This window comes from Astyanax mexicanus, chromosome 1, assembly GCF_023375975.1.
Source record: "Astyanax mexicanus isolate ESR-SI-001 chromosome 1, AstMex3_surface, whole genome shotgun sequence".
NCBI lineage: Eukaryota > Metazoa > Chordata > Actinopteri > Characiformes > Acestrorhamphidae > Astyanax > Astyanax mexicanus.
In genome coordinates, this window is record NC_064408.1 from 96,269,687 (window position 1) to 96,283,577 (window position 13,891).

Genomic DNA, 13,891 nt, shown 5'->3' on the forward strand with positions numbered 1-13,891 from the left:
TATTTAAAAGGTTAGTTCAGCTGGTATAGAACTAGACATGGCACTAAACAGACTCCAATGATAACATATTTAAGTTTTACCAACCACCAGTTATTCCACCAGCTTTGTTCCACCACTGAAGTTGATTCCTGACATCCAAAATATCTCACGCAAAATCCAAACCGTTATCTAGATGGTCATTAGAGGCTGAGCGTAACCAAGGATACCACACACAAGCTCTTATCTTGTAAAGCAAAAAGCATTACACATTGTAGCGCAGGTCAGCGCAGATCACTGACTGTCCCGTAACTGCATTTAACTGGGAAGACAATTTATGGTTGGGTTTTCAATTTGACTCCAGTCTCCAGACCCCGGTCCAGTGGAGCCAAAGAGCAGGTGGCCATCGAAAGAACTATAATACACACCCCGGCCCTGCAACATAAAATCAATAGAGAAAATGGAACAGACCAGAGGTGTGAAAATGCATCTCAAGGTGATGATTCAGCTGCTCTGAGTTTGAAAGTCAGAATCAGTTATGATCAAATACTGCATTATTCAATAGTCTATGCTCAGCTTAAGTCCAAAATAAAATTAATTCAACATAAGAAACTGAAACAAAGACCAATGTATTGCTTTAACTGAATATAATTCACAACTGTGCAAATTGTTCAGCCAGATATATTTGTGTAGTTCTGAACCATATTGAATCAAATAATGGTAAGCACTGAGAGTATCATTACAGTGAATCATTTGCTAAAGAGGTGAAATTTAAAACTGTATGATTCACTGAATCCTTTTCTAAGGGATTAAATCAAATTATGGTAAAATCTGAGATTGAATGTTGCATTGTATCATTTCCTAAAGAAGCTAATTATCTTTCTTTAGTTTAGTATTTTATAATGCAATAAAACTGGACAGAATGAAATCTGAGCTTTTAAAAAACAAACAAATTAAAGTGAAATTCTGGATTTTATTATGCGATGAATCATTCCCTAAAAAAAGCCAAAAAGATGGTTTGATGTACTGAATTACTTCCTAAAAAATCTAATTTAATCAAGTGAAATCTGAGATTTCCTACTCTACTGAACCACTTCCTAAAGAAACTGAGTCATAATAATATCTGAGATGTCCTAATGCACTGAATCATTTTTTAAATAACCTAATCAAATCATAGTGAAAATTAAGACGAAACACTGAATAATTTCCTAAAGAATTATAGATTTGAAATGAGGTCACTGGAATCACCAGGCTGGAACAGGCCATCTGTCTGTCTGTCTGTCTGTCAAGACAGAGAGAAAGTGATACTATTCTACAGAGAACAGGCCTGATCTGAAACAGGGTAAAAGACCAGTGCTACTCTCCTGACATGCGCCAGTACATACTACTCCCTCTGCTTTTCCTTTTCTCCTCTCAGGCCCTCCTGGACCCCTCTATAGGGGATCAATAACAACGGCTCCCGTGGACGACTCTAATTTGTTGAGAGACGGATCAATACTTTACAGTAACTCATCGACAACGAGGCGCCGTGACATTAGTGAGTGACTAATGATGCAGAGGTGTGAGTTCAGCATTTTATCAACACATTTAGTTACAGGACACTGACAGAGCAGACAGCGGCGAGCGGCTACAAATTATACCCCTATCCCAGATTAGCACCTTTTAGCTATCTCAACAAGAACAATACAGCAGCTGTTTCGTACCTCTCTCAAAGTGCTGCAATATATTCCATGTGATGCTTTTTAATGTGTTAAAATGTTTTACTGCAAGAGATGTATGATCATTTATATTGGTCAGTTCACAATGAAATGTTCATACAATGTGCAGTTAAATGCAATTGTTTGGTCTCATATGAAATGTTGTACATTCTCAACAGGGAACCCAGATCTGCACATTTCAATGGCCCGTTACTGATTATTTCTTAAAATTTAACATATTGGAAAAAACTCAAATCTCAACATACGTTTTTTTTCAGGAAAATATTTAGATATACGTCTAAAATGCTAATGGGTCAGTTCTCCAGACAAGAATCAAACCTAGTTGTAGACTACACAGCATTCCAGATGAAGATTTTTCATTGAAAGTAAGATATAGTCTACTACTAGTCTTAATCCTTGTTTTGAATCAAATTTTAAGCCTTCATTTAGGCCCCGTTTACACCTGGTCACTTTACATGACTAGTATTTGAATTTGTATACTGATTTTTGCCACATGCATTTACACTTAGTAAGCAAATGCATAACATCTAATTGCTGTGTGAGACAGGACATACAAAATTACTCAATGCAATTTATTTACTTACTGGTGTTTTGGTTTGTACTGAGAAGGTTTAGTGTTGTTAAATGCACCTTGAAGTGATGAATGTATATACACTATTATAATGTGTCTTAAATGCATCTCAGACTACCTTCTAAAGTAGGTTATTTGTGATTTTGGGGGTGTTACAAAACTGGCAGAACACTGGCTCCTACTAGTTCCATGTAGTTCAATTAGCATTAAGCAGCTGTATAGTCTTTAATTTTCCTTATTCAAGTTTATTACACTTCATCTAAATTTACAAAACAAAAAAAGCAAATCATGAACTCACTCCTATAAAACGTATTGAATAGCTGGTTGAGTGTCTCATTAAACCTCCGTATATAAAAATACATTAAACTACTAAAAAAAAAAGAAGGTAAAAAAAATTTACCACTGATGACATCCCAGTATTCATCAACTGGTATACAAAAGTGTGCCCTTGGACTCCCAGCACACGCTGCAGCTCAAAAAACAAACAGGAGCATCCGCTGCTCCGGCAGCGCTACAATGCAGCCTTTTAACATCCTTACATAAGAGCAGATCTGTCAGTGACTGCATTGTTGCATTTCAGTTATAGAAAGACATTATGTTGTTAAGGGGCACACTCAGGTCTATGACTCAGGGCTAGACCTTCGGTTATTTCCATAAATAACAAAAGACAAACACCGTTATGCTAACACTAATTACTGCTAGCCTGTGAGATTGCTAATAGTACCTAAGTGCTAAGCTAAAACTGGTGCACGTGAAAACACAGACATTTAAAGCTTAGAAATTATTTTCAACATGTTATATTTAAAGATTGCAACATGTAATATGTCAACATGCACTAAATGTACAAAAAAGTATTGGGACACTTTGCTCATTCATTAAAAAGTTTTGTACTGCTTTTGTTGGAGTAACTGTCTATACTGTCCAGGGAAGGCTTTCTACTAGATTTTAGAGCATTACTGTGTAAGTAAGGAGTTAGTAGGCACTTTCTGCAGGCTTTGTAGTGGCTATTTCAATGGTGTAATAACCAATCCCATAACTATCACCTATTCCCTCTAGGTGAGTTACTGTTTTATGACATTGTGTGCTTAGCTACTTTTCATCAAGCTAAAGGTTAGCCATAAAGCCAAATTTCAAGAACTGGTATTTAGTTCACTTTTTGGCTACTCTAGTTTTCAGTAAAGTAAGTATTGTTCATAGTGGTGGTGAGTGAAATGACATATTTTTTTGTTTATATAAAATCTACATCATTACATTTATGACTGAATTGTGTAGGAAATATTAATATTTGTGTGCATTTACCATGTTTATCCTTTTAGGAAAATGATTATCTAAAAATTCTGTGCTGAAAGTATGAAATTTAAAACCTCTATAAAACCTCTCATTGTATGATTAAATCTATGTATCATTACAACCTTTTAATGCATAATAAAATATTTAACTGCTTTATGGGGATTCCTTGAATACACTATCCTGGCCAGTGCCCGACATGACCCTGAGGGCCTTCTTCAGAAACAGAAACCACACAAAGATCAAACTCTCCGTCTGCATGCACACAGTATATTCCCTTCACTGGTCTGGACCTGCACACTGCGCTTGACCTATAGCACAGTGTAAGGTCAGCCAGGTCACAGTTTGGCCCCTGGCCCGATTTTCTCAACTAAAAAGCAGGACATGCCTTTGAATAATGAATGGAGCTGGCCTGCATTATTCATTCAGACAGGCCCGGGTAACCGCGCACTCGTTCTTTCTCTGCGCTGCACTCCGTTCATTTAGGAGGCCGCATCACTTCAGAGCGCTTAGACACTATCAGTGCTGCTAATTAGGTTGGCTGAAATCTTGCTGCTCTCAAAGGGGTCGCCTGGCAATATTAGTTTAGGATTTAAAGCTTCAGCAACATAGCAGCACTGGAACCAAGCCAAACACACTGTGGGAGATGATGACAATGCTAAACTAGCATAGTCACAAAACAGCTGTACTGACCGAAGACACTGTCGAAGCTTACTCTCACACACCTGCTGTTACTTTTAATGAAGTATAAACAAATTATAAGCACATAAAAACCAGGTAGCTCCGAATTAGAGCATTCATTAAGGTATATTTATCTTCATGTTCAGAATATTTCATTATGTGAGGATCAGATTTGACTCAATAATGATCTGAATATATTTAAAACCTACACAAGATCTTTTATAAGTTTAAGGGTTTTACCATGACCCTTTCTATAATAAGGTGCTTTAAAGCTTTTTTGACAGTCACATCTGTTTTTTTTTACTAATATGGTTATCTAAACATCCACTGTTCTTTAAGGAACCAAATATGGAACTTCTATGGCCCCATGTTAGAAAACCTTTATGCAAGCTTGTTTGTTAAAATTTAACTTTTTTGACCTAAACCTTATGTACTTCCTTAAATGTTTCAACTGTTTGAGTGCTGTCATCACAAGGCAACATGTCATGTGAAGTGATTAAAGTGTTTTTAGTTAGCCTCAAACATGTTACACATATAATATGTTATGTACTGGAATTGAATAGAATTATGTGTTTCAGAGTTTCTGAAATTTCATAATGAATTAAATCTAATCGTCTGCAGGTTAGGCTTAACTCAGTCACGTGACGTCCCCAGACTTGAATGGTTTTGACAGTGGATTGCTGAGCTCTTGCTGGGATTTGAACTTATGATCTCCTCAAACTTTCCGAGCAGCAGTTAATCTGTTGTGCTACTCAAGAGTTGTGATCTTACACTCTAAGTAAACACAATTCTACGTACATTAACCTTTCTGTTCTTTATTAGACACAGATAATAAGTATATGGCATTCTTGACTTAACTAAAATGCAGTAGTAAAAATGTTTTTTAAAAATATAAAAGTTTATAATAATAATAATAATAATAATAATAATAATAATAATAATAATAATAATAATAATAATAATAATAATAATAATGTAGTGAGGGAAAGGTTCAGTGAAAAAAATAATAAATTCCCCCTTTACCTGAAATGTAGAAGATTGACCATGATATATTTCATGTGTGAGATTTGCTTTTTTAGATTTGCTCTGATACTAAGATCCTAATGTAACTTAAATGGTAAAATATAGAAGTAAGTTATATGGCTGTGTCCCAACTGCATATTATACACTTATTTTATATGGTATATGCTATGTTCAAATCCTTTAATTTTCCCAAAAATTGACAGTGCGCTTTATAATCTGGTGTGTCTCAGGTATGAATTCTATCTGTCAGGTTATAAGGAGCAGTAAAGCCACTCCACTGAAGTGCAGCTTTATACAGGAGTTTCAGTTTAGATCTCCAGCAGCATTAGCATTAGCCGCTAACTGTGCTAAGCGCTAGCTCTTTAGCTGTTCAGAGGTGAGTATTATCGGTTTCCCACTAATGCTAATGCTCCAGCTTTAGTGTTGGAGAAATTCAGGAATTTAAACTTACTGTAAATAAACAGTTTTCAGTAGAGAAATCTGTGTAAATTAACATCCAGCGCTCGACTGACTTTAAAAGAAAGTCTTTTTTTACATAGCTCAGCACTGTTATAGCATATGCAACTGCAGTTGACAAGAATATATGACATTACGTTTTATCTATACTACTTACTTCACTCTCAAAAACTAGTTAGTGTTAGTATTAGAGTGAAATTGGGATGCACCCAAATTTGTTTTTAGTGACTTCTATTAAATTAGCCTTGTAGCGCTAGTGTAAAATGAAAGAAGCATTTAATTTTAACTTTAATTTAAAATAATATTACATAAAAGCCAACATGCGTCACTGCAAGTTCTCCAGACGCCTCGCTGCTACATTTGCATCACTGTCCACCAATTGTAGCTCCTCGATTTGTGTTTTGCATTGCATCGTGGGATAACAAGACCCATTGTAACCACACTCAAAACAACCTAACCAGATCTGAGTATGTGGTTATTTGAGTATACTCAACTTTGACCCTTTTATCTATACTACATACTTCATGTTCAAAAACTAGACAGTAGTAGTAAGTAGTATACAATTGGGATGCACCCCAAATTAACTAAATTTTTTTTGTGACTTTTAGTGACTTCTATTACATTAGTCTTGTAGCTCCAGTGTAAAATTTAGGAGCAAACTTTCTAGTTCCATCAACTACGTTTGCTGTTTCAGTAAACCCTTCTTAAAGGACTGTTTCTTATGCCACTAACAGCAGGAAGTACGACTCAGAGTGTTGCCAGTCGGTGGAGAGATTCATGTCCCGCTGATCCGCCCTGTTCCCTGACCGTAATTCCCACTCCACACTGAAACAGGAAGCAGTTACCTACGGACTGCCGTCTGGCCCGAGCCCGCCCTCTTCGCGCCATCAAGCTTCTATATCCAAGGTGACAGCTGGGTCTCCGTAGCTGCGCAGACCCCGGGGTGTCCTGGGCCTGGGGTCTGTGGAGATGGACAGGGCGAGCGAGGAGCAAAAGCCTCTTGCACACTGAGCAGTGAGCAAGGGCCGTGTAATCCTCACCCTGTCAGCTCGGCAACTTCACCTGCATCTAATCCTAACCCGGGCTAATCCCACCAAACGCAGCTGCACACGCGCAGCCACAAGGGCCCTCATGCACTGCCCACCAGCCACTGCCATTAGGGGTGTCACTACACAGTAAGGTGGTGACTCAACTGTATGAATTTGTAAAGAATACAATAAATTGAAACTTTCATTATTTTACATACAGTATCAGTCAAAAGTTCAGACACACCTTAAATAAAATTTTGGCTTACTACATCATTCTTTCTGTTTTCCTTCATATTAATTTACAACATAGGAAAAAACGAAAAAAGCAAAATATTGAATAAGAGGGTGTGTCCAAACTTTTGACTGGTACTGTAGTATTCAGTATCACTATTCATTATCCACTTGTGAATACAGTGCATAATTAAATTAAATGCACTTAATCATTCACTACAGAATCATAATCCATAATTAAATTGCAATCCTCGCAAGGACGCAGATCCACACCCCTAACAGCCGCTCAACCATCTCAACAGCTAGCGCCTCCATTGCTACCACACACACACATATATATATATATACACACTGACACACACGTAAAAGAGCTGTTGTTTAGTAATGGCTTCATGCATCTGGTGCTTCCCATCATGCATGCTGTGTAATGGCACAAGATGCCCGGGGCAGTTAGAGTTTGTGAGTAGTGTAAGTGGGTCTGTCTGTACGTTAGAAGGTTCCTGTTACAGCAGTAGTTTGGCCAAAAATCAAACATGCACAGTCGCCAATCAGCCAAAACATGCTCGTTTTTTTAGCTTTGCACTGAAGCTACGAGGCTTACATAAAAAGTTGCTAATTAAGTTGCTAATAAATAAGGAAAGAAGCCACTTTAGTGAGTCTGAGATCCATGTGGTTTGTGATGTTTGAGGTATACAGTGAGCTCAGTGCTAACTAGGCCTACCATATATATGGACATGACCTAAAATTTTAAGTAAACTATGCTGACCTTAAAATTGCCTACGAATGAGCAGGTATGTCAGCTTTGTTAGAAAAAGTGTTTTTATTTAATTTATGTTTTATTCATTTATTCCAATTACAAATTTGTGAATATTCTTAATGAGCACTCATTGTAACTATATTATTACTTGAGAGGCATTCACTCAATATTTGGCAACTGAAATGATTTAGCTGATTGCAAAGCAACACTTCCAGTGTCCGGAAGAATAAGTAAAAAAAAATTAAAAAATATATATAAAAATATTTTTTATTTATATTGTGCTTCAATAAAAAAAAATATTCTGTGTTTAAGTTGTAAGTGTTGTGTAATTACTTTTTATTTGACAAGAATGAGAAAATTGAATTGGCTTTTAAACTTATTTAATGAAAAAATAAAAATAAATAAATAAATACATAAAATGTCTGATAATTGGCATACTATCGTTATAGGCAGTAATATCTGGGATATTATATCATATAAAAAATGTGTTATTGTGACAAGTCTAATGCTAACATTTAGTCATTAGCTACATTAGCTTCATAAATTCAGCACAAAACTAAAAAAAGCAAACTGTTTTGACTGACTGACCGCATTCAGAATAAGAGAAAATGTGAATGGACCTGTGCAAATCTGAATTTTAGCCAAACAATCTATTTAGCCTAGGTTTGTTCAATCTAATCTGTAAAGGGCCGGTGTGTCTGCAGATTTTCATTTATTCAGTCAAGCAGAAGCACATTTGATCATTTGTTTTATCAATCGGTCAATCTTCAAACGAGTGGAATGAGGTGTTTTTGGGTTTGGAATGAAATGAATGGAAACCTGCAGCCACACCGACACTATGCAGATAAGACTGGACAACCCGGTTTTAGCTGATCCATGCAGTGTGCTGCTTTGAGCAAGAGATGCAGATTATTATAGTAGTAAAGCGGAGCAGCTTCATGCACCTAAAGGCTCCAAGCAGCAGAGGCAGTACAGGGTGGGGGTCTGGGCAGCAGCCTGCATCAGGGCAGAGGAGTGGGAGGGGGACTCACTTTTCTCAAGCCTGTCTGCCAGGCGGGAGCACATGTTGGAGCTCATGGGCTGGTCCTGCCGGCAGGGTGACTCCTGGCTAAGAGGGGTCAACACTAACTGCTCTGGAGGAGCCCGCAGGAGAGAACAACACACAAGACAGCAAGTCAGTGAAGCCACAGAGCAACAGCTGGATATCTGAGTATAGTATTGTTTCAGTATTTAATTATAGTAGTAAAGTGTGCATACAGTACTCTATGGTGATATGAGTGTATATTAGTAGTATGAGTATGAGTGTATACAGTATAGCAGTGATTCCATGTTTTGGTCTGAATACTAAGTCCTTATTTCAGGATAGCAAGAATACAACTGGTAAATGATAAACTGATAACTGATAAATCATGCTTAGTATGACCACACACACACACACACACACACACACACACACACACGCACTATAAAAATGCGGAAAACATCTACTCTGGCTTAAAGCGAGAGTACATTTGGTTATATCTGTAAATAAAGCTGTGTCTTACATTAACTTTGTCCCTGCACACAAAAGGCACATCCTTCCTGAGGGAGTTTCACTTTTTTCTATTGTTCAGGATTGAAAGGGAAGTTTACTGTAAGTAAAATGAGCAAACCAAATGTGATAATGTAACAAACTCCCAGTACCAGCTTGCTACTGCAGGCTGTAGCTCTCTCAGGATTATAACACACTGCTGGTAATGCTACAGTTAGGAGTGTGTAGCAGATACATTTTCTTTTTTTGCACATAGAGAAAGGTTTTGTAATTAAGTGTGTACATCTGTGTTTGCTACACCAACTGTTCTATCATAATTTCCATGAATAAAAATGTGTAGGGTCAGCAGTGTCTCCTCCTTAAAGATGCACGTAAATGATCTGTGATATTTTTCTGTACTCTATCACACATGAAACTATGGGAGAACGCTGGATCCTGTAGTGTTGTGGTTATTAAAGAATGCAGTTTGACAGTACTGGGCTGCAGTGTTTGGGATATGTACCGTATCTTGTTTGCTCTGCATGATTATCTGCATGATAACAGGCAGACACAAGGATGGGTATTCAGGATCTGTGAGATATTACTTAACTACAGTGTGTTGGGGTTAAACTCAGAACAAGTAAAAAAAAACAAGACTTCTGCAAGGTTTGAACTTCAAATAAATGCTGTATGCATTTAAAAAAATAATCACTTATGACTGAGTGAGTTCTGCACTTAGTCAGAACTCACAGCAGAACCAGTTACAGCATCCAATTTAAATGGCGAGGGGACAATGCCCAGTCGAAGGCAGAGACAATCAGAATCAACCCTGTCCTTCTACTCATCAGAATTATTACACAACCCTTCTAACTTCTGCTTTTTGTTTCTCTTCCTTTCCTTTCTGTTTTCTCTATCTATCTCTTTTACATGTATGGAGATGCCCTGTTCCTGATGTTCCCAGCCTGGCTCTCCACTGCCCGCTGTGTTGTTCTCCGGCTCTGCAACCCTGCACTGATTACCATTAACACACTCAGTATCTGTTTCTGTATTAGCCATAGCTCTATAATTTGTGCCCATCACATTCTTATATTCATAAATTAGTACCTGTTATATTAGCCATAGTTCACATTAATTCTCTGTACTGTTTTGTTCTGTTATTTGTTTGTTGTTTGTTTGTACTGAGCGGGTAAACCCGAGTAGGATGGGTTCCTCGGACTGAGTCTTGGTTCCTTCCAAGGTTTCTTCCTCTTAAAGGGAGTTTTTCCCTGCCACTGTGTAACCATAAAATTGGCATCTCTGTGGTGCTGCTCATAAGAGGCGTGGACCTGTTTTTCCTGTAAAGCGGCTTTGTGACAACCTTTGTTGTAAAAAGCGCTATATAAATAAAATTGAATTGAATTGAATCTTTATGTCAGATAATGGACATAAAAACAGACCATCAGTGCAAAACCTAATTGCATGGGGGCAGAACTACAGACAGTAATACTCAGAGGCAAGACCAAACACAATCTTCTTTCAGCTGAAAGGTGAAACTACAGAAAGTTGAACACTTATGTTTACCATTCCATGTTTACAGCTGATTAGAACATGTTTGCTACTTGATGTATCGCAGAAAAGCCCGCAGATGTATGCACTGTCCTCCAAGCGCTCTCACTATACTATGTGTCAGAAAAGGTATGTGCTAGTCTTCAACCTACCATTGCGCATTGCTAATGGTGAGTTCTGATGAGGAAACAGCCTCAAATCACTTAACCGGTAACAGTTTTTACTGCATTGTCTAAAAGGTTTAATAAAAAATGATTGTATTATGTTATTATTTTACAGCTCTGGCAGGGACTGCGAGTAGAACTAAAAAAAATTAGCATCAGTCACGCAGTCAGTGGAATAGCTTTCTATTCTCAGCTCACAGGAAGCTGTAATTTGCCCGTCAGTCTTCTGCTGTTCCACTAGCACAATTTAGCTTATGATTTGTAGATTTGTAGTGTTTATTAGTAAAATAAGAACCTTGTGCTTCTTCATGCGCAGTATTACTCTCCTCTTAGCTGCAGTAACAGAGTGAAATACTGTGTTTACAACCTTAGTTTACACTCCAGTTTACTACTTTAGGTTAAATTGCTTCTCTTATTTAATGCCACTGATCTTTATTCCTCTGTAGAAAGTGTCTAATAAAAAATAACAGCACAGAGAAGCAAGTATATCAGTGTAGTGTGTGAAGAGCAGTTCACTATGTGGTAAAGTGCTCCCTCATGTGGCTAAATCATGTAAATGCAGATAGCTTATACTAATGTAGACCACTGAGCAATGGTGGTCATTTTGTAGCACCATCAAGTCCAAAAAATGACCACTCCTAGACACTGAATGGACATTCTGTGATTGACAGTGCCCCACTCTCTGAAATCCGTTGTGCTGGATGTTAATGGACACATATCATATGAAGTGTAATACTGCTTCCCCCCAAAGTGTGTTCATTTATTGTTTTTTTCTGAAAATAATGATGTTAAAAAAGATTTTACTTTGCTTTTGTTTGAGTAACTGTCTCTACTCTCCAGGGAAGGCTTTCTAATTGATTGTACCTATAACCCTATTACCTATAACCAAGATGTTTCTGTTTATCTGCTCCAGAATGTTCTATTGTATTGACGGTAAGGACTATGAACAAGTGAGTTTTTATTAAAATGGAAACTTTTTCTGTCTTTTTGAGGGAAAAATGGACTCACTTTAATGCATTAAAATTACACTCTGTTGTCATTTTGAAATCTAGATGGTTTCACTGGAACTGTAGTCACTAAATAAATACTTTCAGATTAATAAGATTAGGCTAAACCATGTAAATGTAATTTTAAAATACTTAACATACACACACATGACAACACACATCAAGTAGTTTTCTCCATTTCAAAAAAACAATGGTCTAATCAAGGGCATGGTAATCTTCATAAAACGTTTTAATAAAAAAACAATATTTGATGCCACATCTTGATAATGTATAGCAAACAAAAACCATACAATATATCGCAAGATTTTTTTTCTTTTTTTATATATTGTTTTTTTTAACCTAATTTTGCTATGCCGATTATCCCACCCACTCAGTTGCACTCCCCCTATCACTAGCAATTCCCTCAACACCAGGAGGATAAAGACTAGCGCATGCCTCCTCCAACACATGTGAAGTCAGCCACCACCTCTTTTTAAACTGCTGCTTTTAAAAAGCATTACTGAGTAGCATCACAGCGCACTCAAAGGAAAGAGCAGCAACTCGCTTTCGATACATCAGCTCACAGACGCCTGTGCTGCAGACATCACTCTAAAAGTGTGGGGGGTAGAGAGCGCCATATACCCACATAGAGAGGCCAATTGTGCTCTCTCAGACTCCGGCTGCGGATGGCGAGCTACATTACCAGGATTCAACCCAGTGGTCCCCTATAAATATTTACAGTGCACCCAGCAATCTCCTCATAATAGTGGAAGTACCTTCGTCCGCTGGACCACTCAGAGCCCCGTAATATAAATTTTAAAGCATAACAGTATGGAGTACAGTATTAATTCCCCCAATCTTGATGCAAAGCTGCATTTACAACATACAGACTGGACTATTGTCTGTCACGGGAGCTGAGCATGTGAAAAAAAATTGGTTTGTAAACACTAATCAGCAAGAGCCAAAGCAACACACTAAAGATGGCCACACATCTGCAGAACAATTATTTTGGCTTGTAAGTGAATAGTTATATAAGTCTGATGTTTTGGAGTCTCATTTAGACATGTGCTAGGTGTTAAAATTAAATCTACCATAGACAAACTTTCAATGTGTAATGAAGTGGAAGAAAAAGACCAAAAGTGACCAATACAAACGAAGCAGAAACACAATATACGGAAAGGCAAAAACTACTGCCTGAAGTTTTTGCACACCAGTGTGAGTTTTGTGATTAATTGCACCAGTAATTAATACTAATTAGTGCTAACAAAACGAATACAACACTTGAACTCTCAAGGCTTATGGTAATTATGTGAGTAACTGGGAAAACTTTAGATAACTTAGTAATTATTCAGGAATTAATTTTGAGCTACAGATTAAGTAATTATAACAGCAATTCACTCCATAAACTAACTCAAAAACCCCTTAGACACTATACTCAGTCTAGTCATAAGAAACATCACTTTTTTATAGGCCCTAAAATAGAACCCTGAGGGACTCCACGTATGATGCTAAACTAAACAGCTACCTACAATTGTTTCTGAATTATGATAAATAAACTGAACAATAACCTACAGTTAGGGTTACAGTGTTGAGCTGGATGTTTTACAATAGGTGTAACACTCATCCCTGCTGAACCTGAGTTCAAACCCCCACACGTAGAGGGCCTCAACCGTTTGCCATGCCACCAGTACTTTCCAGAAATAGGAACAAGGCGTGCGTGTGTCTGTCTCTGTTTCTGGAAAAAAGGGGCCTATTATCTGAACAAAAGTGAAGCTCTAAAGCTGACACAGCCATTATCTCTGCGCTGTCAGTCCACACATGTATGAGTATCTAATGCCTAATCAGCAGCTTGCAGCGTAGATTATGACCTGCCCTGTCTGGAGTTTGTACACTCGTGAATAATAACCGTGTATCAGTCGGCCACGCTCTGCAATCCTCACGCAAAGTGCTGACCCAGG

The 13,891-nt window shown here is 37.6% G+C and overlaps 1 protein-coding gene across 3 annotated transcripts in view; it reads right to left on the minus strand.

Moving 5' to 3' along the window:
• atp8a2 (ATPase phospholipid transporting 8A2) overlaps positions 1-13,891 on the minus strand; it is a 112,440-nt gene that overhangs the window by 91,464 nt on the left and 7,085 nt on the right. Inside the window, exon 2 of one of the 3 annotated variants that reach the window (XM_022682716.2) lies at positions 8,760-8,861. The exons of 1 other annotated variant lie outside the window; for it this stretch is intronic. In XM_022682716.2, coding sequence (XP_022538437.2) covers positions 8,760-8,861 — 102 coding nt within the window. Of the gene's footprint in view, positions 1-6,557; positions 6,722-8,759; positions 8,862-13,891 lie in introns of those variants that run through there. One more of the 3 variants, XM_049486153.1, reaches the window with a different exon arrangement.